Source organism: Trichoderma reesei (genome assembly GCF_000167675.1).
Source record: "Trichoderma reesei QM6a unplaced genomic scaffold TRIREscaffold_11, whole genome shotgun sequence".
Taxonomy (NCBI): domain Eukaryota; kingdom Fungi; phylum Ascomycota; class Sordariomycetes; order Hypocreales; family Hypocreaceae; genus Trichoderma; species Trichoderma reesei.
Window position 1 is genome coordinate 862,953 of NW_006711158.1, and position 25,138 is coordinate 888,090.

The 25,138-nt window shown below is 54.0% G+C and overlaps 6 protein-coding genes across 6 annotated transcripts; 5 read left to right on the forward strand and 1 right to left on the reverse strand.

Annotated features, from left to right (window-relative positions):
- Positions 1–943: 943 nt before the first annotated feature.
- On the forward strand, positions 944–2,059 carry TRIREDRAFT_63104 (uncharacterized protein; the record flags this gene model as incomplete). The annotated part of the gene is made up of 3 exons (XM_006965974.1): positions 944–1,273; positions 1,340–1,635; positions 1,705–2,059. 3 exons carry the CDS (start codon positions 944–946, stop codon positions 2,057–2,059), a joined length of 981 nt encoding a protein of 326 aa, XP_006966036.1.
- An 827-nt stretch (positions 2,060–2,886) lies between these two features.
- On the forward strand, positions 2,887–4,721 carry TRIREDRAFT_108299 (Aspartate/tyrosine/aromatic aminotransferase; the record flags this gene model as incomplete). The annotated part of the gene is made up of 6 exons (XM_006965975.1): positions 2,887–2,948; positions 3,089–3,348; positions 3,448–3,520; positions 3,587–3,756; positions 3,841–4,056; positions 4,228–4,721. 6 exons carry the CDS (start codon positions 2,887–2,889, stop codon positions 4,719–4,721), a joined length of 1,275 nt encoding a protein of 424 aa, XP_006966037.1.
- Positions 4,722–6,402: 1,681 nt separating this feature from the next.
- TRIREDRAFT_78797 (xanthine dehydrogenase) lies at positions 6,403–10,647 on the forward strand (the record flags this gene model as incomplete). Its single annotated transcript, XM_006965976.1, has 3 exons — positions 6,403–6,587; positions 6,668–8,863; positions 8,925–10,647. The coding sequence occupies 3 exons, from the start codon at positions 6,403–6,405 to the stop codon at positions 10,645–10,647; spliced, it is 4,104 nt and encodes a 1,367-aa protein (XP_006966038.1).
- A 2,724-nt stretch (positions 10,648–13,371) lies between these two features.
- Positions 13,372–16,007, forward strand: TRIREDRAFT_78799 (uncharacterized protein; the record flags this gene model as incomplete). Its single annotated transcript, XM_006965977.1, has 7 exons — positions 13,372–13,549; positions 13,889–13,911; positions 14,135–14,152; positions 14,323–14,659; positions 14,820–15,577; positions 15,665–15,861; positions 15,956–16,007. 7 exons carry the CDS (start codon positions 13,372–13,374, stop codon positions 16,005–16,007), a joined length of 1,563 nt encoding a protein of 520 aa, XP_006966039.1.
- Positions 16,008–17,036: 1,029 nt separating this feature from the next.
- TRIREDRAFT_62938 (uncharacterized protein) lies at positions 17,037–20,216 on the forward strand (the record flags this gene model as incomplete). The annotated part of the gene is made up of 7 exons (XM_006965978.1): positions 17,037–17,573; positions 17,637–18,324; positions 18,658–19,014; positions 19,083–19,181; positions 19,299–19,649; positions 19,725–19,900; positions 20,001–20,216. Coding segments are annotated over 7 exons (2,424 nt in total), but the record flags the coding sequence as incomplete, so codon positions are not given.
- A 1,039-nt stretch (positions 20,217–21,255) lies between these two features.
- Positions 21,256–23,724, reverse strand: TRIREDRAFT_22535 (uncharacterized protein; the record flags this gene model as incomplete). Its single annotated transcript, XM_006965864.1, has 1 exon — positions 21,256–23,724. One exon carries the CDS (start codon positions 23,722–23,724, stop codon positions 21,256–21,258), a length of 2,469 nt encoding a protein of 822 aa, XP_006965926.1.
- Between the last annotated feature and the right edge of the window lie 1,414 nt (positions 23,725–25,138).

Sequence of the window (25,138 nt, forward strand, 5' to 3'; positions counted from 1 at the left end):
GGGGGTCAGTTAGAGGCAGTGGCATCGCTACCGTTCAAGGGGACGAGGAAGACTCAATGATTGCTGGCGGTTCTGCCTGTTGTTAGGGGGGAGTCACGGCGACATGACGAAATGTATGATTAGGGTTATTACATACCTTAGTTCCGTGGTGTAGTCACGGTAATAATGGTCTTTGACTTGAAGTGGTAATCTCTCCGTGAAGCCTCATCTTGACTTCTGGACCGAGCTGAACAAGTTTCTGAAGCTGGCTTGAAGGCTGGTGTGGAATGTTGAGGATACTAAGGCTCGCAGTGAGCCTCTCTCATTTGTTGGCATCCAATATCAGTTGGTGCGAACATGCCTCAAAATCATACCATGCCTGAACAACTCGCCGTGGCTCTCGTCGTCTCCTAAAGTCTCTAGAAACTGCCCGCTTTGATGAAAATTCTGTACACGAGCAAGTCCGGAGACCTTGTTCCAGCGCATGCTTCCACTCAACCCCCCCTTATCCTATATAAGATCTGGCTAGAAACCTACCTAGCTGGTTGTTCGATATGGTCGAGCAGCTGGCAAAAGGGGCAAAGCCTGAACTCTGTCGTGCAGTTGCAAGCCTTAGGGGCAGTGCCACCTCATGGAGAGTTTGAGGCGGGCGAGAGTCACTGCAGCTCGCGCAGGTATATGAATGTCGTCGGGTCTCTTCTATTGCTCTTTCTTTTCTTTTCTTCTCTTCTCTTCTCTTCTCTTCTCTTCTCTTCTTCTGCACACACACACACACACATGCTTTTCTCTCGACGTTCAATCACCACTCTTGTTATCAACACGGCCCTTTTCTCTCGCGCAAATCCATCTCTTTCGTGCGCTTGATTCCTCCATCTCAGCGTTCCTTTTAGTATCTGGAGCAACCATAACTTGGTCTCAATCTTTCCTTTTTACAAACAAGAGAGTCCTCCCGCCATCGAACGAAATGCCTTCCCGCAAGGTTCAAGCTCCTTCACCAGCCCCGACAAGCCCGTCCGAGCTGTCCCAAGCGAGAGACTCCTGGTCGCAATCTCCAGACTGGGACGATCCGCGCGACTGCGGCCACTGGAACAAGGAGGACGAGTCCGTCTCGATGGAGAACGTGCCGGAGGTGATTCCGGGCAAATATCTCCGGGGAACGGTCATTGGCCAGGGAGGCTGGTCGACCGTCATCAAGGTGAAGAGGACGGAGGATGGCAAGTTGTTTGCGGGAAAGAAGTCGCAGACGCCGGAGCAGCTGTACAAGGAGTCGAAGAGGCTCCGAAAGTGGGAGCACGTCAGTCATCCGCCATCTCTGTCCGAAAAGAACTGAACTGACTTATTTCTTCTTCGTCGTCCCCAGCCGAACATTGTCAAGTTTATGGAACTCTACAAGCAGGATTCGGACGAAGAAAACAACCTGCTCATCATGGAGCTTTGCGCAAAGGGAACCCTGCAGATGCGCATCGAGTGGTACTTTGAGCCCATGGGCATGCTGGACATCGTCTCCGCCATTGTTCAAGTCGCAGATGCTCTCGTCTACATGCACGGCAAAGGCTTCTTCCACGCAGACATCAAGCCGAGGAACATCTTTGTCAGGCGATTCGACCCCATTGATGTTGCCCTCGGGGACTGCAGCGACTGCAAGGTCCACGGCAAGTATGAGGGCCCGAGAACCGGCACGTCGGACTTCTGGTCGCCTGACATGGTGGCCTACAACCGGCACAGCGGCAAGAGCGACGACATCTGGGCTCTGGGGGTCACTCTGCTGGCGATGATGGGCCAGAAGCCGCGGAAGGACAAGACGGATGTGGCAAAGTTCCAGTACCCTTCACGATGCGCCAACTATGCGCAGGAGCTGACGAGGCTCAATCCCGGCAACGCACTTGTCGAACTTGTCAGCAAGATGCTCATCAAGAGAGCCAGAGAGCGGCCGACTGCCGAGAAGTGCCTGGACATGGCGACCAGAATCATGGAGGGGATGAGCGAGGATGAGAAGATGGCCGGCCGCGCGAATGGGCTGGGGCTCACTTCCCCTGAAAAGCACCGCCCGGTCGAGGCGCCTCAAGTCTACCATTGGTGATGGATGGCATTTGAGGCAGGAATTTGAGCGTTTCGTCGGTCGCTTGGATGCTGCTTAATTTGGTTTGCTTTGTCTTGGAATTTCGTTGTTTATGTTATGATACCCTCGGCATAGGTGGCGATGTTGTCGACCTCGAGTTTGCTTTGATATTCGCTATGGAGGATGCGTGATTCTGCAAGTCACCCGAGTTTCGGTTTGGCAACAACAATTTTTCGGTTTCCCTGTTGAGGGGCAGATGGTATCAGAAGGCGGCCATCTATAATTAATAGCTTCAAATATGCTCTCCCCTCAGCCTTGTCAACTCCGGCTTCAGCCTTGTGCAACTCTACTCACGAGAATTGACGCCATCGTCTAGGTCCTCCCCAGTCCCCCGCAGCGGCCTCTTATTAGTCAGCCGTCCTTGGTGCTGTTTTCAGCCAGCAATCCAATTGACTGAAAAGGCCGATGTCGCAATCGCTCTTATTCGCAAAAAGTAAGAGGCGGTTTGTGAGAAAACGCTCTGATTCATTCTACAAGGGCGTAAGAAGGCTCACTGCATCGAATCCCGTTCCTGACGTACGCTTTCACCTCTGTCTTATTGTTGACTTGCTTATTTGTTGGTGTTTATTCGTTTTTTCAATCGGCGACAGCGATTGCGATTGCATCATCGAAGCTAATTTGGAAAAGGAAAAAAAAGAGAGAAAAGGAAGCCAGCGGTTCTACTTGTTCTTTCTTAAATGTCTTTTTCTGCCTTGAGAACTTCACCTTCAGTTATTTCTACCGGTGCTCTTCGCAGTTCAGTTGCGTTTGCGGGTATTGCGAGAGGAGGAGTCAGGACGTATTCCGCTATGAGTGGGAGTTTGAAGTTGAAGCCTGCGGCGAGGGTGTCGGGGCAGAAGCAGGATGTTTGGTGAGTCAACTCCGTATAATGTTCATTCACATTCACAGACATGTACCATAACTAGGTATATATAAGTGCAGTTGTGATTGAGCACCTGGGAACTAAGCAGGGGAGAGATGCAAAAATACTCAAGCTGACGTCTGACACAGGACCATTGTCAACGAAGCGGCAGCAGCTTCGCCCAAGCAGCCCATTGTAAACATGGGCCAGGGCTTCTTCGGGTACAACCCGCCCAAGTTCATCCTCGACGCGGCCAAGGAGGCGCTGGACCGGGTGGACTGCAATCAGTACTCGCCCACCAAGGGGCGGCCGAGGTTGAAGCAGGCGATTGCGGATGCGTACGCGCCGTTTTGGGGGAGGAAGATTAACCCTGATACCGAGGTGACGATTACGACGGGGGCCAACGAGGGTGAGTTTCTTGCCTTGACTTTGACTGCTGATTTATACGAGGGTGAAAAAAGGGGAAGATTTGAGGGTAGTAACTGACGGGGAATGGTGAGCGTGGCAGGTATGCTCAGTGCGTTTATGGCTTTCATTGAGCCGGGCGACGAGGTCATCATCTTTGAGCCCTTTTTCGACCAGTATGTCAAAAAAAAAAACCTTTTTCCTACTGAGATGCTGTTACATGATGCTCACCACGAGGACAGGTACATTAGCAACATTGAGATGCCTGGCGGCAAGATTGTCTATGTGCCCATGCACCCTCCCGCCACGGGAGCCACCAAGACGTCGTCGGCAGCCGACTGGACCATTGACTTTGACGAGCTGGAGAGGGCCATTACCCCCAAGACGAAGATGATTGTTCTCAACACCCCTCGTACGTTTTTTTGCTCCTCGCCAAACGCTGTTGGAGAGCACCATGCTGATTAATCTTTGTGTGTGTGTGTGTGTGTGCATGTAGACAACCCCGTCGGCAAGGTCTTTTCTCGAGAGGAGCTGCAAAAGATTGGCGACCTCTGTGTCAAGAACGAAATCATCATCCTCAGCGACGAGGTGTATGACCGCCTGTTTTACGTGCCGTTTACGAGAATCTCGACGCTGTCTCCCGAGATTGAGAGGCTGACTCTGACTGTGGGCTCTGCGGGCAAGAACTTTTACGCCACGGGCTGGCGTGTAGGTACGTTTGCGAGATTTCTGCTTTTGGAATCATATACCGACAAGAAAAAGAGAGGCTGCTTTTTTTTTTCTTTTTTTTTTCTTTTTTTTTTTTTTTTTTTTTTTTTTTTTTTTTTTCCTTCTTTCTTTTTCTTTCTTTTTTTCCGTATGCTGACCTGACCAAATCATGTAGGCTGGCTCATGGGCCCCGAGCATCTCATCAAGTACGTTTCCGCCGCCCACACGCGCATCTGCTACTCGTCCGTCTCGCCCCTGCAAGAGGCGTGCGCCGTCGGCTTCGAAAAGGCCGAGGCCGAGGGCTTCTGGGACGACGCCATCCGGGACATGAAGGGCAAGATGGACCGCTTCAACGAGGTCTGGGACGAGCTGGGCTTGCCCTACTCGGAGCCCGAGGGCGGCTACTTTGTGCTCGTCAACATGGCCAAGGTGCAGCTGCCGGAGGACTACCCCTTCCCGCCGCACGTGGCGAGCCGGCCGCGGGACTTTAAGCTGTCGTGGTTCCTGATCCAGGAGGTTGGCGTGGCTGCGATCCCGCCGACGGAGTTTTACACGGATGGGAATGCGCACATGGCGGAGGATTACCTGCGGTTTGCGGTGTGCAAGGAGGATGCCGTTTTGGAGGAGGCGAAGAGTCGGCTGAGGGGGCTGAAGAAGTATATGAAGTAGACTGAGGCTGAGTCTTTAACGTCGCTCAGGGGAGTTAAGGTATCTACTGTAGAGAGAGTTGGATAGACTGGATGTTCCATTCCACATGGGAATGTGGAATGATCGTGCTAGTGCTACTACTTGCAATGAGCACTTTGTGTAAGCTCTAGTGCCCTCATCGGGATTATCTCGTCTTTGCCTCAGCCGTATCAGAAGCTGTACCTTGATAGTATTACCTCTTACAAGTGCCAACATGCACTCACCAAGGTACGTCAGACTTGACTGCACCCCATGTTCGGTGCCACACGTGCTCGATTCTTGGAAAAGAGTAATAGCTATTACTAGTCCACAGATTACAACGACGATTAGACTACAGCCACAACCACGGTCTATTCCTCTCTGATCGATTCTGCTTTATCAGTGTCCTTTCGCCAGCTGTGTGTGGAACTTGCCGATGGGTGGAGCGGCATCTCAGCGGCGGAGCCGGCCGAAGCGTCGTTTTCTTTACGTTGGCGGGGGGGTCGATGGGCGATCGATGGATGGGTTTGGATTTGATTGCGCTGAAGTCGATCGGAGAAGAGATTCGGACGTGACTGATAGCCTCTTTGGGCATTTTCTTAAGAGGAGGGATCTCTACAAGACGTTGGTGCTGTTGTTTAGTACAAGGGGGGGTTGTTGATATCCATCCAGTGTTTTCTCATCACGGCTTCTTGCACTGGTTCAGAGCATCAGTGATTACTTGCTCAACTATTCAGACGCTGCTGCTGTTATTATTATGACTGTTTTACTTTTCTTACACACCCATAGAAAGTAAGCTTATATGCATTATGTATTCTCTGTCTTAGAAAAAAAGGACGACCTCGACAGTTACTATCTTCAACCCGCGTAGGCAGGGAGCCAATGACAGCGCAGACAAATGCAGCCTGTGCTTATAGGATGGCGTCGGCTTAACAGCAGACGGGAGGGGGAGACGCGGACGTCCGCCACGTGCCCCAGCATCTGAACTTTCAGGGCAGGTAGTGCTTAGCATTTCCTATGGATCAAGTGTCTCCTCTCTGCTGATCTGGCACGTCCTGGCAAAGGGCCTGTCACACAATGTTGTTTCGGCTTGTGAGCGTCGGTCGGGGGTCAAACAGTGCCTTATCTTTGCCTGTTAGCAGGATCGATGCAGACTTGACAAGGTAGGCGATACCCGCTCGGCTAGTGCGTGGATACTGCGGAGAGGAGGTAGACGATACGGGGGGGCCGTTGGGCTGCTCTAGGTAAACCTGGGGCACGCGGGAGCACAGGCGATATCGCGGTACGGGGCCAGCAGGTACCTACATACTGATCTCTCCGCCTCTGCCACATGCAGCCAGCAACCTGGGCTTATTAAATGCCGTGTCGCCACTTGACCTCGTGCATTGCCTTGCCTTGCATTACCTATCAATCACTGCCTTGGGCATACACACATGCTTGGACTTGTGCTTCCTTTGCATTTCATGACTCTTCATCAGCTTCATCATCAAAAGATGCTCGTGGCTGTCTGAGTTGCAACCCTTCTCTGCGTATCGAGCCTCTCCCCTGGTACCTGTTTTGCATTCCATCCATCTTCATCCCGCATCTCCTCTTTCACGCCTTGTCATGACCTAATCATCATCATCATCATCATCATCATCTTTCTCTTCTTCATCCTCGTCTTGCTTCTTACACCCGCTTCACCATGGCCCCCATTGCCATCTCGCCAGAGCGGGACGGCCAGCTGGATTCGCTGGCGTCTCTGACTGCCAAGTTCGACGACACACTCCGCTTCTATCTCAACGGAACCAAAGTCGTCCTCGACGAGATCGACCCCGAGATCACAGTCCTCGAGTACCTCAGAGGCATTGGACTGACTGGAACCAAGCTGTATGAAGCTCCATTCCACTTCTGTGCTTATACTACCACTACCCATCCTTTTCCCATCGTGACTGACACTCATCAAACAGCGGCTGTGGCGAGGGTGGATGCGGCGCCTGCACCATCGTTGTAAGCCAGTTCAACCCTACGACCAAGCAAATCTACCACGCCAGCGTCAACGCCTGCCTGGCCCCTCTTGTAAGTCTCGACGGCAAACATGTCATCACCATCGAGGGCATCGGCAACACAAAGAGGCCCCATCCCACGCAGGAACGGGTGGCAAAGTCCCACGGAAGCCAGTGCGGCTTCTGTACGCCCGGCATTGTCATGAGCTTGTATGCCCTGCTGCGGAATAACGCAACCCCCACCACGGATGAGGTGGAGGAGGCGTTTGACGGCAACTTGTGTCGATGCACGGGCTACAGGTCTATCCTTGATGCCGCTCACACCTTTAGCAAGGAGAACTCGTGTGGCAAGGCCAAGACCAACGGTGGTGGAGGCTGCTGTATGGAAAACGGCAATGGCAAGCCCGAGGGGGGTTGCTGCATGGACAAGATGAACAATGACCAGCCCATCAAACGATTCACCCCTCCAGGCTTCATCGAGTACAACCCCGACACCGAGCTCATCTTTCCTCCTGCGTTGAAAAAGCACGAACTACGACCTCTCGCGTTTGGTAACAAGCGCAAGAAGTGGTTCCGGCCAGTCACCCTCGATCAGCTTCTACAGATCAAGAGCGTATATCCCGCGGCCAAGATCATCGGCGGAAGCACAGAGACTCAGATCGAAATCAAGTTCAAGTCGCTGCAGTACCCCGTGTCTGTCTACGTGGGAGACATTGCCGAGTTGCGGCAGTACGAGTTCACGGACGACCACCTTGAAATCGGGGGCAACGTAACTCTGACCGACTTTGAGCACATTTGCGAGGAGGCAATCAAGCGCTACGGACACGAGAGGTCGCAGGTGTTCAAGGGCATCCTCAAGCAGCTGAAGTACTTTGCTGGTCGGCAGATCCGGAACGTGGGAACCCCTGCCGGAAACCTGGTGACGGCGTCGCCCATCTCCGATCTGAATCCTGCCCTGTGGGGAGCCAACGCAGTTTTGGTGGCCAAGTCTGCGGCTCAGGAAACAGAGATCCCCCTTTCACAGTTCTTCACGGGTTACCGAAGAACAGCCCTTCCACAAGATGCCATCATCGCGTCCCTCAGAATCCCTGTCACGGCGGCCAAGGGGGAGTTCTATCGAGCGTATAAGCAGGCCAAGAGAAAGGACGACGATATTGCCATCGTGACCGCCGCACTGAGGGTAAAGCTCGACGACGATGGCCTTGTTACGGACTGCAATCTCATTTATGGCGGTATGGCTGCCATGACTGTCTCGGCAAAGACAGCAGCAGAGTACCTGGTCGGGAAACGGTTCGCCGAGCTGGAGACGCTCGAAGGAACCATGAGCGCGCTTGGGGAAGATTTCGACCTCCAGTTCAGCGTTCCAGGTGGCATGGCATCGTACCGAAAAGCGCTAGCTCTCGGTTTCTTCTACCGCTTCTACCATGACGTCCTCGCCATTCTCAACGGCCAGAGCGAGCACATTGACAAGGACGCCGTGGACGAAATCGAACGGGCCATCTCGACTGGCCAGACCGATCCTCACTCGGCGGCCGCCTACGAAAAGGAGGTCACGGGGAAATCGAATCCTCATGTTGCTGCACTGAAGCAGACGACTGGTGAGGCCCAGTACACGGATGATATCCCTCCCTTGAGAAATGAGCTGTACGGATGCTGGGTGCTGTCCACCAGGGCACATGCAAAGATCAAGTCCATCGACTACTCCGCGGCACTGGACATGCCGGGCGTGGTCGACTACGTTGACAGGCAAGATGTGACCTCTGACGCTGCTAATCGATTTGGGCCGCCAAACTTTGACGAGCTCTTCTTCGCCGACGGCGAGGTTCTCACAGCTGGCCAGGTCATTGCCATGGTCTTGGCTACATCCGCCTCAAAGGCCCAGGAAGCGGCCAAAGCCGTCAAGGTGGAATACGAGGATCTACCCGCAATCCTAACCATCGAGGAGGCCATCCAGCAAGACAGCTTCCATCCATGCTACCGCGAGATCAAGACGGGAGACGTCGAGGAAGCCTTCAAGAACAGCGACTATGTCTTTACAGGTACTGCGCGGATGGGAGGCCAAGAGCACTTCTACCTCGAGACCAACGCGTGCGTTGTCGTCCCGAGCCCAGAAGATGGAGCAATGGAGATATTTGCCAGTACCCAGAATCCAACAGAAACGTAGGTCAAACCTTTTGTTTCCACTTGACTGGTGCTTCAGCTAACACCGAGCCTGTCATAGCCAAACCTTTGCTGCTCGCATCTGCGATGTACCGGCCAACAAGGTGGTCGTACGTGTCAAGCGATTGGGTGGTGGTTTCGGCGGCAAAGAGACCCGGTCCATCGTTCTCACCGCGTCCGTAGCTCTCGCCGCGAAGAAGACGAAGAGGCCGGTACGCTGCATGTTGACGCGCGAGGAAGACATGGTCACCATGGGCCAGAGGCATCCCTTCCTCGGAAAGTACAAGGTTGCCTTTAACAAGGACGGCAAGATTCAGGCCCTGGATGTCGACATATTCAACAACGCGGGCTGGACCTTTGACCTCAGCGCGGCGGTCCTCGAGCGAGCAGCTACTCATGTCGACGGGTGCTATCGTATTCCCAACACTTGGGTCCGTGGCCGGGTCTGCAAGACCAACACCGTCTCGAATACGGCGTTCCGTGGCTTCGGCGGCCCCCAGGGCATGTTCATCATCGAGACCTGCATGGAAGAGGCCGCGGATCGACTGGGCATTCCCGTCGAGAAGCTGCGCGAAATCAACCTCTACAAGCCCCTCGAACTGACGCACTTCAACCAGCCTGTCACGGATTGGCATGTTCCGCTCATGTACAAGCAAGTGCAGGAAGAGAGCAACTACCATGAGCGCAAGGCTACGGTTGATCGGTTCAACGCGACTCACAAGTGGCGCAAGAGAGGAATCGCCCTGATCCCGACCAAGTTCGGAATCTCGTTCACGGCCCTGTTTCTCAATCAGGCGGGGGCTCTGGTGCACATATACCACGATGGTTCCATCCTGGTAGCCCATGGAGGCACGGAAATGGGCCAGGGACTGCACACCAAGATGACGCAGATTGCCGCGCAAGCTCTCCAGGTGCCCCTGGACAATGTCTTCATCTCTGAAACTGCTACCAACACAGTCGCCAACACCTCTTCGACGGCAGCGTCAGCATCGTCGGATCTGAATGGGTACGCCATCTTCAACGCCTGCCAGCAGCTCAACGAGCGGCTGGCTCCCTACCGAGAGAAGCTGGGCCCGGACGCGACCATGAAAGATCTGGCGCATGCCGCCTACTTTGATCGTGTCAACCTGTCCGCGCAGGGCTTTTATAAGACCCCGGAGATTGGGTACACATGGGGCGAGAACAAGGGCAAGATGTTCTTTTACTTTACCCAGGGAGTTGCGGCCGCAGAGGTCGAAGTCGACGTCCTCACTGGCACGTCGACCTGCCTGCGGGCAGACATCAAGATGGATATCGGCCAGTCCATCAACCCGGCCATCGACTACGGCCAGATCCAGGGGGCGTTCATGCAGGGACTGGGGCTCTTCACCATGGAAGAGTCGCTGTGGCTACGCAACGGGGCCATGGCCGGCAACCTGTTTACGCGCGGCCCCGGCGCGTACAAGATCCCCGGCTTCCGCGACATCCCGCAAGAGTTCAACGTGACGCTGCTCAAGGACGTCGAGTGGAAGGACCTGCGCACGATCCAGCGCAGCAGAGGCGTCGGCGAGCCGCCGCTGTTCATGGGCAGCTCCGTCTTCTTCGCCATCCGGCACGCGCTCAAGGCGGCGCGCAAGGACGCGGGCGTCGAGGCGCTGGTGGGGGAGAATGACGGCGAGGGCCTGCTGAGGCTGGAGAGCCCGGCGACACCTGAGAGGATCAGGTTGATGTGCGAGGATGAGATTATGAAGAAGGCCAGGGTTGTTCCGAAGGAGGGTGAGAGGGGCTTCTTTGTGGCTATATGAGGGTTGGGTGACTTGTGACTTCTTTTTTTTTTTCTGTGTTGGCTGCTTGGCCAGTTCATGTTGGTAAGGTAGTTGATGGCATTGCGCTTCATTTCAAGTTCATTGTATCAATGTCATATCACTGCATCTACCACCTACCTACCTTGTGCCTCGTCCACAGTGACCACAGCTTTGGATAATCAATGAGATCCAATACATTAAGACATGCAATGATGAAATCCGCTCCCCCGAGACCCGGTATAACAGTAGTAAGTAGTAGTAGTAGTACCTTGTCCTTTTACATCCCTTGGTCCATCATCAGGGACGTTCGCCATTGGACCCAGGCAAAGAGGTCATTTCACCAACGGTTCTTCCGAGGTTCTCCGCACGCCCAGAGACACATTAGGTAATACATACCGGCGACCGGCAACTACGCAGCGCCCCCAAAAAGGGTTGAGGCCCCCATCCCGTAATATTCCGATACATACCTAAGGTAGGTAGGTAGGTAGGTATGCGCCGCAACAAGCTAGGTACAACAACAGGGGGAGCGTTCGAGCCGGGACTCTTCTGCTTGTACCTTTGGAATTATGGGAATTCTTGCTTGTCATTATACTCTGAATAGGAAAGGAAAAGGAAAGTAGTGTGTCAAAAAGGGCGAAAAAGGAGGTGATATGATACAGAGTGCTAGGAAGGGAATATTTCCATTGGGGGCATGACGAGGTTGTTTCACGCGGGCGATTGTGCAGCCTGCCTTAACATACGCATGTACAATGAATGGTTCGGTAGGTATTAGGTATGAAATGGGAGCTGCTCTGGTTCCTTGTTCCTGACTTAGATATACATGGCGGACCGGAGGGAGTTCCCGAGGCTTTCATGCACGTCGGGACTTTGGGAGCGGCTCCCCTTGGCATCCAATCCATCCATTGATCCGTGGTTCTCGTGCTCATGTGCCTTCTCTGAGAAGACGTGGCTTAGCCGCCAATTTACTACCTAGGTAGTTCCCCGAGCGCCTTGAACACGGTATGAATGAATCCTTTGATTACTATCTGTTTAACTGTTTGTGGGGTCAATAGAGAGTACTACATGCAAGGTGTACTGCATGTTTTCTTTTTGGTGGTGGGAGGAAGAGGAGGGATGGGCGTTTGATTTTTCGCTTTTGTTGGTTCATTGTTCTTCCTCTGTGGCGGCATATTGGATGAGATTGACGACGAGTTCTAGCCGCTGGGGCTGATGAGGATGCGGAGAATAACCAGACGGACAGGGACCAACAGACTTGGACTGGAGGCCATTTACTACCTAGGGACCTTATTCTTGGTTCATGCCCCAAATTGTTTCGATTTTTCAGTTGGTTTACTTTGGTCTGGTTAAGAGTGTCCAGTGTGTTCGTGTTGTTGCGTGTGCCTTTTTAGCGAATGGGCGGGCAGATGTTGGGCGATATTATCATCCATTGAAGCCGCCCGCCACCAGACCCCCTCCCTCTCGCCCCAGCAGCCCCAGAACCGCTAAAAGAGCCCGCGGCGGTCCACTGAATCCTTCTGGCGCAGGTACCTCCATACTACTAGTACTACTGTGATGACTCGGCTTAGGTCCTCAAACTGTGCTGAACCCCAACGATGACGCTGAGAGCGCTAGCGCTGGCCCGCCAAGGCGCAAAAAGGCTTCCAAGGGCTCCTCGGGTCCAACTGTTAACACATGGATCAATAATACCTACCTAATAATAATAATAATCCATAGCTGGCAACCCACACAAGCAGCAAAGCGTGCGGCCCCCCCCCCAGCTGAACCGAAGCCGACGGCCGGGGTTGCATTTGATCCATCCAATTGCCTCGCATCAAAACCGCAGCAGCGCTTTTCTGCGGCGCATGGCCGCGTTTCTGCCCTCGTGCTCACCTCGATCCTCGCCTTGCCGGCCATCCTCTGCCTCTGCGACCCGTTTCTGCCTGCCAGAGCCCGCGCCGGGTCTTGCTGCCGCCTCTGCAAGCGATCAAGAGAACTGATACGACCAAGAGGAAGAGAAAAAACAAGAGAAAACGCCGCCGGGAAGACGGGTACCTACCTAGTCGCAAAGGAAAGGAAAGGAAAGGTTTCGAGGAGCCCTCACACGACACACGTTTCCTTGGGGCTTGCAGCGTCCTCGCTGCCGCTGGAATTGCGATAAGGAAAGGGGAGAGAAAAAGGACAGAAGGGGGAAGTATTGGATGAAGAGACACGCTGTGCTTTTTCTTCGGGAAGAAGACACAGAGACGGTTGCAACAGCTTTTCCCGTTGCTTGGGGGGGTTGCATATGCTGGGTTGCGCCATCGGCAAGCGACAAGAAGCCTGAAGCGAAGCCGGGAAGCTGAGACGTCCTCGATGATCTGCAATCTCGTCGTTTGCGTAACCCTTGCCCGAAGCAGATAGATCCAATGGGAGGCCGAGCAATCGGGTGACGAGAGATTAGAGAGAAAGAGACGAAGAAGAAGAAGAAGAAGAAGGGTGGGAGACTGAAAGAGGCCACAAGAGAAAAACCAAGCAAGAAAGATACGAAAGAGCAGACCAAGGGCACACGGACAAGGACAAGGGCAGGAAAAGGCTCAGTCCAAGAGGCCGAAGGAGAGAAGAACAAGACGGTCCATCCTGGAAAGGGGGGGGAAGACCACCAGGGTGACCGGCCTGAGCGAGCACAGCAGCAATATGAGCGAGCGGAAGGCTGCTACCGGTGCGACTACAACTACCACCACTACCACCACCGCGGCGCCGGGTGCAATGGATGCCAAGGGGAGCAAGGTGGTGGACCGAAGCAAGCTGGCCGGCAAAGGCGATGCGGCCGAGCGCGAAAAGGACCGTCCAGCCCGAGGCCTGGGCACAGCCGCTGCGACTGCGACGGTGACTGCGACGGGAGGAGTCGGCAAGAATCCTAAGAAGAGACGCAAGGTGAACCACGGTACGCACAACTTGCTTGAAAACTCCCTTTTCCCCCCTCCCCTCTCGTGTTCCCTTACTTCACTCGCGGGCACAACTCATCCAGGAGAAGAGGGAATGGCTTCGGGCACAATGGCTGCAGGCTGTTGCTTGTCCTCTGCCCTCCCTCGCTCCCTCCTCCATCTATTCTATCCACCTCAACAAACACCCCCCCTCCTTCTTCCCCTCGTTTTGCTCGGATTTTTCACTGTCTACCTACTGCTGGCCGGTGACCTTGGCACTGCAGGTGTCGAGCGTGTGCAGAAAAAAGTATGCAGATGGACTAACGAATAGCTGCGTGTCTCTCCCTCCACCGCTGCAGCGTGCGTGTACTGTCGCAGATCTGTAAGTCTGGCCCGCTTTAGAAACGAAGATGACCCCGTGATGCCATCCCAGAAAGGAGGGGAAAGGACAGCAAGAGACGGGAACGAGGACGAACTGAAGAAGGCAGAAAATGATCCTCATTACTTGGATTTTATTCTTTGCTTGCCTTCACCCCCTTGTCTGTATAAAAGAGCAAAAGACAAAAGACCTTGTGGCTGACCGATTCGTTCTCGACTGCGAGTAGCACATGACATGCGATCTCGTAAGTACATACTCGCCGCGCCCCCCCCCTACCCCAGAACATCTGTCCTGCTTTCGCCTCTGCTGCAGCCTCATGGGGTGGATGGGTCCAGACCTCCTCCATCGGCCAGCCAGCCTCTTCCCCCTTCCCTGACCAAACCCCAAACCGGGACGTGCTAATGCCGTGGACAGGAGCGGCCATGTACGAGATGCATTAAACGGAATATTGGCCATCTCTGCCACGATGAGCCCCGCGAGGCAGATCCCAAGAAGAAGACGACTGCCAGCAAAACCTCGACCGCATCCGTAGAGGACTCGGACACCATGTCCCAGTCCGACCTGGGCCACAGCTCCATCTCCAGCGCCATGGGGCCGCCGCCGACCTTTGATGGCGCGAGGCAGAGGCCAAACTCGGGCCTTGGGGCGGGAGGTGTGCTCGCGCAGGCCAATCCATTGTCCCTTGTGCAACCCGACGCTTCGTCAGGCCTGCAGGCCAACGCGTTGAACAACAATGGTAACGCGAATCAATGTAAGCTGCTGCTGAAAAGGAGACGATGTGACCCTCTGCATCGCTCCCTCCCCCCCTCCAGTTCGCTTCACACAACTCTGTGCCTGCAATCTTTCTATCTATATATTCAACCCCCGATTTGACAGATTCATGATGCTCTGGATGGCTAACGATAGAGTAGTTGCCGGCTTTTCCGACGCCTGGTTGACCGCGCAAAACTACAATGACGTGAATACTTATAACCCAAACTACATGATCGGTCCCGACGTCACCCATGAGTTCAACCTCCTCAACGACTTTCTGCACAATAGCATCCTGGACGAGAGCGGCGTCGAAGCCCAGCAGCATGCAGCCTTTAATCGGCCAGGAGGACCTTCGGAGATGCTCTCAGGCTATGGTAGCGGCAGCGGCAGCGGCAATGGCTTGCCGGGCGCCCCTATAGCTGCCGGCCGCGCGCCGGGCCCTATGCTGCCTCCTCCAAATACGGACAGCAAAGCATTGGCCCGGTCTGATAAGGAAAAGACGAGAGAATACTATCTACAGGCAGCCGATCCTTCTGGAAACGACAACCCCGAAGAACGCATGTCTCGCGTGCTCAAGGCCAAGTACGATGCCGGCCTGCTCAAGCCTTTCAACTACATCAACGGCTACGCACGGCTAGGCAAGTACTTGGACGGGCACATTGCGTCTACGTCCAAGCAGAAGATTTTGCGGACCATTAACCAGTTCCGGCCCAAGTTCAGGGAAAAGGCACAGGGCCTGACAGACATGCAGCTGGTGTACGTCGAGATGTGGTTCGAGAAACAGCTGATGGACTACGACCGGGTGTTTGCCAGCATGGCGGTGCCGGCGTGTTGCTGGAGGCGGACGGGCGAGATATTCCGGGGAAACAAGGAGATGGCGGAGCTGATCAATGTGCCGGTGGATCAACTGCGAGACGTGAGCACCCCTTTCCCTTGCCACACCATCATCATCATCTCAGCTGAAGGTATGGCGTGCTAACAAGTGCTTCTTTCTCCTGCTCAGGGCAAGATTGCGCTCCACGAGATTCTGACTGAAGAGTCCATGGTGCGGTACTGGGAGGAGTTTGGCACCATTGCGTTTGATCCGGCGCACGACACGTTGCTGACGGCGTGCTCGCTCAAGAACCCCAGCGACTCGTCAGATCACCCCATTGTCAAGTGCTGCTTTTCATTTACAATTCGCCGTGATGAGCATAAGCTGTGAGTTGGGCCCCCATCGTCTGCACCGGCTCACTCTCGTTTCCGATCAAAAGCTATCGCAGAAGCGGCAAACTGACTCTTTGAAACCTGATAGGCCCGCGTTGATTGTTGGCAACTTCTTGCCACACGATCCTCCTGTACAGTGAATTTTCTTTCATTTTGATACCAATCTTGTTGACAAGGCCGTCTTCGTTTTCTGCTGTTGATTGGTTTGTGACTTCTTAGTTGGGGGAACGAAGACGAGGAGGATTCATTTCGGTCACGGGTGCGAAACCGGTTTATACAAAACGAGCAAAGAAAAAAAAGAAGGGCGGGGGCTAGGAAAAGGGCTCGGGGCTCTCTTGGACTTGATGGGTGGCGTTATACTGTGTCGATCCTTTTTTCCACCTTGTTGTTGTTGTCTTGCGCTATCCTGTCGTGTGGTTGTCTGTGAAGCTTCTTCTTCTGTGTGTTCTTACGACCACCCCGTCTTCCTTTCGCCTTTTGTTCTTCTGCTGCAGGTCTTTCTGGATCGCAAGCTGTTGGAGGAGCAGATGATGTTGCGAGAGCTGAGTTGGGTGTCTTGATGATGCTGTGTGTTTGTTGTTCTCTTGCATATTTCGCTAGAGTTACCAGGTCCAATACCCAACTACCTACCTTAGGCTTATGATGGTACCTATTTTAGCTGCAGCATCACTGCCACGTCTTGCACTTGAGAGGGTTGATTCGCTGAATCGATTGAATGAAGCAGTTGCCTGAGGCTTGGAAGAGCAGCACTTGGTTCCTAGTTAGGTACTAAGGTAGGTAGGTAGTACTTCTGCGGGTGCCTTGTGAGGACTCGGGAGTTTGTAGGGAAGGTGCGGCAGACTGCCGCGTTAGCCTCTTTCATGAGGAATCATCAGATTTCTGTTCCTCGTTGTTCTTGTTCTTCTTCCGTCAACCATGAGTTCGGTGGCAGCAGTGCTCATGATTGCCATTGCGACGAAAAGAGCTCGGCGTATCTCCTTGTGCAATCTCCTGCTCATCTTAACCAAATTCGCCTCTTCACGATCATCGACTCGTCGACACCGCCGAGATGGCTCCTGATGATCTTGCCTCCGCTGGCAGAATCAGAAAAGCCCGATCCTTCATCGGTATCCTGCCCAATCTCTACAGTATAGGCCTCATACAATATTCTGTCTAACACCGTCGGTGATGCAGAATTCGCAGCCACTCTTCAGTCAAAGCTATCCGGCTCTCTCGACGCCAGAACCGTCGATCTACTCCTCGCAGACATCGGCCACCACATCCAGCTTATTCACAATGCAACACAGGTGGGCTCGACAGGTCCCCTGCCGCAGAAATTAGCCAAGCAGGTCGAGCGACAGGGACGGGATCTGTGGAATCTTTGCATCAGGCTAAGGAGAGAACTCGATGCTCCTGAGCCGTCTCAGAGATCCCGGTTGCTCGCCAAAGCAAGGTCGTTTGCTTTTTACATGCTGGAGCATGGCCGAAGTGCGGGCAGAGCCAAGAAGGATGAAGAAACGGAAGCCATGTACTTGATGAATATGGCGTTGGCACTCGGCAAGATTTGTGTCAGAGATGCGGACTTGGAATCAGCCAGGATGGCCTTGCAGAAGGCTGCGGAGTTTATGGAAAGACTCAAGCTGGTGCCCCCTGGTGCTTCAAATTCCCGTGATCAAAAGGAGCGGACAAGGCTTGACGCCGAATACTTGGCGATGAGAACGGCGCTGGTGAGTTTTTCATTCATGAACTTGTCGATTCGACGACCAGCTTTGTTCTGACAAATTGGAGAGTCATGGAAAGAGGATAGGCTTGACGTTGCGGAACACATGTTTGGCAAGATCGATGCCCTTCAGCCAACACTGGACTCCATCTCTGCTGAGATAATTGCCGACACCCTGCAACACATTGGGTTCGATCTCGCGTCTAAAGGAGACCATGGCATGGCGGTAAAGTGGCTTAAGCGGGCTTACAATATTATCAATCATCAAGCGCTTGATCAGCTGTCAGCAAAGGGACTGGAATTGCGACTCGCCATTTGCCAAGGGCTAGTGCGTGGGCTTCTTGATGTTGGCTCTCATGTTTGTGTTCAAGAGGCCAACGACTTGATCGGATACATAGAATCCGAGATTGGAGACAAGCCCCTCGTGCTGCACTGGCGCCTTGAACTGTTACAGAGACTACCAGGAGAGACCTTTGACGTTGACGCCTATTCCAGTATCCTACACCGTATGGTTCGCTCGTTTGACTACTCCGATGCCTCCTTCTACTTTCTTCTACATCACATTCGACGCCTGAGAGAGAAGAGTCCACGGTTGGCCCGCGGACTATTAGACGAGCTTTTGCTTCAACACATTGTCTCGTCGAGGAAGGGCGAATGGATTGGAATGATTGTTGTCAGGAGGCTCTGGATGGTTACCGTTGATTCGACAGATGCGAGCAGGGACTCGTATTCGACTGAACCTCTGACGGATCTTCAGAGTCTCTTGGACAAGGTTCATGACGGCCTTTTTGAGCCTCTCTCCTCGGACATTGCGTGTGCAGCTCACTCGGTAGGTTTCGACCACCGGAACGTTTGGATACTTGTGCTGATTGAACAGAAGGTCATATGGAGCCACGTAGAGTCGATTCTTTCTGGTAAGCTCTACAGAATTGCGGAGGCATGGTGCATGATTGCCCTGCATAGGATATTTGCTAGTAGTGGTGAGGCCAACCACGGCAAGTTTGGCAGGAAACTCATCATCTGTGCTCTGGGCAATAATGATACCGAAAAGGCTCGAAGAATTTTCCACTCCATGTCTGATACCGCCAAAGACCATATCCTAACAAGGTACTTGACGTTCAAGGTATCTCTAGTTGACTGGGACCACGACCTTGGGTGCGAAAGTATCAGGCATCTCAGTAAGCTCTCGGACAGTTCACAGGGCCGCGATGTGTTGTACGCATGCATCAGGGAAGCACAACAAGTGGGCGATAAGCTGTGTACTCTGGCGGCTCTACAAGCCATCATCGACGGTTGGAGGTCTGATCAAGCAGCCCCCAGCAACTTGACGTCGATTCTGCGGTGCTCAATTCGCCTCATACACAAGATTGAAGAGGAGGCTACCAGCGCTGATGCTGGGTCTTCGAGCATTGCATATGCCGACGACATTTGCCGATTGTTTGAGAAAGGTACAAGTCTCTGAACTGGGCATGTCTCTGAGTTGACGTACAGAGTGACTGCTAACGTTGTTTTCTAGCCGCTGAGCAAGCAGACCAGGAACCCAAGGACGATGACGGGAATATCCTGTTCACAATACCCGAGTTACATTGGTTTCGGAAGAACGCATACAACATGGGTGTTATCAGATGCGATACATGGGAGCTTCCTCACATCATACGCATCTTTCAGTCATCCCTAGCCTTTTCATCATGCTATCCCAAGGATCTGCCTTTATCCGAATTCACAGAGATAGCGCTGATGGCTCTGCGCTGCCATTTCGTCATCGCTGCAGCGCTGATATCACTCGCGCGCACAGAGGACAGAGTAGAGGAGCAGCTGCAGTACTACCTCGAGGCAAGACGGCACATCAAGGGCTTCGACGCAACCTTGGAGAACAGTTTGGATGACAATCAGGATGACGAGATACAAGCAGATTTGCTCGCAAAACTGTCAACGTTGTTCATGTTTGACTTTGAGGCTGCCACTGTGCTCAAAGACTGGGATGGGTTAAACGAGATTGTGCGCAAGGCCAAGATGTGTCGCGACGAGGTCATGTACAAGGCAATGGGAGACTGCATGCTGAGAAGCAGAGCTCCGGGTAAAGGTGAGCCCTCAGAAAGTGTCATCCTTTCCCTCCCAACCTCCTTTGGTTATGTGATGAGCGTTAACGTACATTCAGCGCTCTTCTCAACCATGCGCCTCATCATCAATGAGATGTTTGAGCTGCAGCACTTTGACTACGAGAAACTCGCAAAGTACATTCGTTGCATGTTCCAGGCGATTTTAGGGCTGGACGATGATGCCGCTCTTCAGCTTGTAGACCAAGCTATACAAATAGCCCGCGAGGGCAAGGAGGTGAGGCTTTCAACCCCCCCTTCCATTTATACTACCCATATTGATTGCTTCACGTTGAGCTTACCGCAAATAAAAAGCAATGTGCTGATGTGAAACAAAGACGGGGACCCAACCGCCGTCTGCAGAAGTCGAATGGCTCGTGGCCACGACGTTCAACCACGCCATCGACTACTACGCCCGCGGAGAGGAAGAGCCGTGCCACCGCTGGGCTCTCAAGGCGATGCATTTGGCCGAGTATCTTGGCGATGGGGGGCTGTTGAGGGATACGCTGCAGGACAAGTTTGCAAAGCTGCAGTTTGACGGGCTCAAGGCGTGAGAGGGGGCTTGATGGAAGGCGATCCATATATAAAGTGCCCCCCTTGAAGAGATGTAGATGAGTATGGAGGTTGCTGTCAGCGTTGAGTGCTATGATGCCATCTAATGTACAGAAGAGTTGCTTGATAACCTCGTCTTCAAGCAGCATCAATCAACTAATATAATCCCTCAGAAGAAACCATAGTCTCATTGCATCAGCCGCAGCATATCCATATAGATCTGTGCACGCTCAAAACGTATTGATTGATACAAGCTTGACAGCTGTAGAAAATGAGTCAAAGCCACGGCGGTCGGGCATTATCTGGCTAGACATACAGACCGAAACGTCAAGTATATAAAAGTTATTAAGGTATATCATCACAAAATTTCCAGATACAAATCACCAGGCTTGCAAGACTCGGCCTCCCAAAAGACATCACACATATGGAAACATCCGACCATAGGTAGGTATTAGGTATTAATAAGCGGAGAGAAGAACAAGAGACACGGGTCATAAGAGTTGAAGGTAACGGGAGATAAGACAAGGCAAAAGAAGAAGAAAGGAAAGAAAAGAAAAACGCAAAAAAAACCCCTAGGAAAGAGAAAATGGGCTCCGGTGGTATCTCCTACTCTTGCATCCGTAATCGACAGCGTAAATGAACTTGGAAAGCTGGGAAATAACAGAACATGGTATATAACTTGTCCTCCGTGAACCGTGTACAAATATCAAATCAATCAATGAGAAACGCATGGGGTATGTTGTGAGAGTGCGCTTGGTATCAGAATGCCGTCGCTCGACCACTTTTTTTTCCTAATCCAAAAGGAAAGAGACAGATAGTAAAGAGAGCAAATCAGTTCGCAAGAGGGAAACAAGTCGTTGAAGCCCCTGCCCTCTTCAGCAGAAAAGAGCCTGGCAACAATGATGGAATCAGAAAAGGCAGTGTAAATAGCAAAAAAAGTGAGGTTGGAGGGACCCCGGTGTCATGTCATCCCAGAATTCGTGTATCATTTCCGAGTCTTCAAATCTCCCTCTATCTTCGTCATCGTCGTCGTCGTCGTCGTTATATGATATTCGCAATGCTCAGTCTATCTCTACCAGCGGGGCTAGCAGCAGGTCGCGGCGGTTCATTGCCGTACTTGGGAACTTCCGACGTGTAACGGGGCGCATCCGAGAGACGCTGGATGCTTGGCATGCCCGGGGCCGGCGATTCCCGCTTCACCTGAGGCGGGGGAAGAGTTGTCCAGTTGCTCGTGGCATGAGTCGTCCCGAGGCCTCGAACTGCTGCTTCCAGCTGAGACCACCCGCCCCATTCTCTGCGCTCCTCGTCGCTTAGGCCGGTTCTCATCGCTGCGCTGAAAAGCGCATGCCCGAGTCCACCGGAGGCAACGGGGGCCTCGATCTTAGGCGACATATAGTCGCGATCGTGGCCTTCGGTCCAGACCCAGGATCTCGATGGCGAGGCATGAAGGTCGGAGGAGACGTAGGCCAGGAGCTCCTCGTCTCTAGCCAACGAGAACATGAGTGTCGAGTTCATCGGCGACTGAGGAGCGGAGTAAGCATGGGGCGACGTCGTTCTTGTCAGGCGGTTGGAATATTCGGCTCGCTTGACACTCAAAGTAGAAGTGAAGAAGGCAAGATACCTCCCGCAGGCAGTGGCGATGTCGCGTCTCGCATCTATGGCAGCCAGAGCGCGGATGCAGGTGATGGCGTAGTCCCAATTCTCCGTAAAAAGCAGGAATAGAGCAGAGCGGAAGATATGAGCCGTCAAGAGAGAGGTTGCACCATCAGCTGGGGAGTCTGTCCGGTTCAGCAACGAGGCCGTCTCCATGGCAATGTGCATACAGCTGTCAATGGCGCGTAGCCGCGTTTCCACGTCACAACTGGGGTTCAAGTTATGGCGGTGAAGAAGCAGTCGCGCATGGAACAGATACGTCAGGGGGGCCAGGAAATGAGGCGCCAAAGCCACGGTGCTCAAGGGGTCACAGGCCGGAGGGAAGGTGTGAAGGCACTTCTTGAAGTGAGTATCGAAGTTGGCGAGCTGCGTTGGCGGTATCGTGGGAGACTCCATTGTCTTTATAATGGACGTGTAGGACCGCACGACGTGGATGACAGCCAAGAGGGAGTGAGTCAGCGGCTCGGCTCCGCCAGGGACTCTCATCCCATCGTCTCGAATGTACTGGTCGTCCACGGCCGCAGGCAGCGCAACGCTACAGTCAGCATCGTCAATGAGAAAGGGGTGGCCCATCTCGGTGGCCATGACCCTGTCGAGGATATAGATCGCCCACCAGGTCCGGCGCCGCATCTCGCCCTCAATGACGGGCCAGGTTTCCGTGTCGATGTAGAGGCCCAGGTCCTGCCCAACACGCACTGCATTGCCCAGCCAGTTCCACGCGGCTGACTTGAGGTTCATTTCGTTGAGGCAGATGGTTATGAGAACCAAAGCCCTTGCGTCGTCGAGACTGTAATAGTTACACCAGGGATCCATGGCTTTCCGCGCCGAATCCAAAAGCTCAGCTGGCCGGAAATAGCTGGCGGCGGTTGCTGGAACCTCAACAGTAAACAAGCTGCCGGTCGCCAGCACGGCGAAGAACAGACACAAGAAAGCCGGCGGCATGCGAGGCTGGCTTGCCCGGTACAGATCCTCGACCATGGACTTGAATGTTGGTAAATGAATGATGGGGAACATCGTGTGCGCGGTACTGTAATAGGTGTTGAGCAACTGATCAGCCACCTGACGGGGCGGCAGTTCGGGAGCGGGCGTGTCAAAGACTATCGGCGCTGGCGCCCGGTACTGCGCCGGAGGCTTGAAGACGCCCTTTGAGACGCTTCGGAGGTTTGCCCGTGCTTGGGCGAGGTTGGGAACCGGCTGCTGTCTCTTGCGCGGTCTGCTCTCGGCCTCGATAGGGGGCGGTAGATGAGAACTTGGCCGGTCTCTAGGCTCGACGTCCATGTCCATGGCTCCGCCCTTCTCCTGGAGCATTCGGCGCAGGTTGCTGTTGTCCCGCTTGACCTTTTCGATCTGCTTCTCGAGATCCTGCACCTGCTTGATGGAGGACATCCTTCGATTCGTTTCCTTGGTAAACTGGCACTTGACATTTCGACTAGAACATTCGGAGCAGCTCGTCGTCTCCGTGGCATCGCACTTGACCTTCCTCTCCCGGCATGCGTCGCAGCTGGGATCTTTGCGCCTTTGACGGTAGGCCCTCTTCTGCCCTTGAGCGCCGGGAGTTCCCGCCAGTTGAGAGCTCCCAAGGCCTTGGCTGCTGACTAGAGAGTCGGTGGAAGCGACGGACTCGCGGCCCATGATGGACGTCGGCGCCATGGGCGTATAAGGCGGGAAGCCCTGGTTCACGGGGGGCAAAGAAGTCATGCCAACTGTCGGGGTTGGCCTTGCCGCCGCATTCAGCATGTTTCCAAGGTACCGCGACGTGGGCCGTGGCGACGTTGCGGACGAGACAGATGACGAGTCGTAAGACCTGGTGGAAGGATTGGGGGATCGCGGATACGGGTTGTGCGACGTTTCTGCCATGGTTGCTGAGAATCTAGGCTGGTTGCAATAATCGCCAGCTGGCAGCGCTCCGCCGATGCGTCGTTGTCGATTCACCGATGCAGAGTCAAACTGGGGCTGCGGTAGGCAGGCAGTTGAGCGACCCAACCGATCGGAGTCTCGGCACCAACGGGAAAGGCTCGCGGCTTAGGTGTGTGTGCCGCGCCCTCAAGAGGGAATCTGTATTACGCCAACGTTGGGCGCTTTCCGGAACCCAGAGGAACTGCTCTACCGGGTGCGCCGAGATGTATCTCTAGAAAGGAGGGGAGGGTGCTTTGGAGGATGGACCAGATAGAGTGGAGGAGGAAGAGATGGAGAGGCTGGCGGGGAACGAAGGGGGGGGGGGGAAGAGTGAAGAGCAGAAAGGCCAGCCAAGGAACAAGCAGTTACTTTTGTGCAAAGAAGCCAACAACGCCTGCGCTATGAGCAAAACTGCACGAGTGCTGCGGCTTGGTCAGGCCTGGTCTCGTGTCGTATCGTGGTACGGGAGTGCCGAATCAAATCTCTATACAGGTTCAGCTGCGGTGCCGAAGGTGAGATGGCCAGCTCGGGAAACCCACGGTAGCCCTCCGATTTCGTCTGCCGGTTCGTGATGCTGTCGTTGCTAGGATCGCAAGCCGGCATCTGGCATGTGCCAATTTGGGGTCACGATGGCGATGACGCGGTCTGCGTTTGAGCAGGTGAAACAGGCGGTGCAGGGCCGAGCGCTCGAGTCCAGAAAGCGGCGCGCCGTCTGCTGGACGCTGGGCTGTTGGCGATGGACACAAGACGTCAACGACACCAGACGAGGCCAGGCGGCGAGATGAGAGGGAGGGGTCTGCAGTCGGCCGTTTTGCTGGCGAGCCAGAGAAAGAAAGCCCAAGCCTGCGACTGCGACTGCGACCGTGACAGTGGCTGTGGTTGCCGAGATGCAAGCAATGCCGCACGAGAAAAAAAAAAGAGGAAGCAGGACAGGACAGGACTGGACAGGTCAGGTCAGGTCAGGTCTGGCCTGGCTCGGGGCTGGTATGGACGGGCAAGGCAAGTACAAGTAGGAGCAGCCGCCGCAAGGCAAGGCAAGACAAGGCAAGACAAGGCAGGACAAGGCAAGACAAGGTGGAGGGGTGTCCAGGAGCGAGTCGACGGCAGGCCAGGTCAGGTAGGTATACTTGTAATGTGGATGATATCGGCCCCGACCGGGCGACGGCAGCCATGTGCTCGGTACAAGTGCGAGCAGCAGTCAATGTGCTCATCCGTCATCCGCCGTCGCTCTCCGCCCATTCAATCCGATTCGGAAATATATCTGGAGTGGCAGACGTGGGGCTGGTAAGGCCACACCCTTTGCATGGCGTTTGATGGCAACGGGGCCGGCTGGCTAGGGCAAGTCCAAGTCGAGATCAACCACAGCCCGCTCATT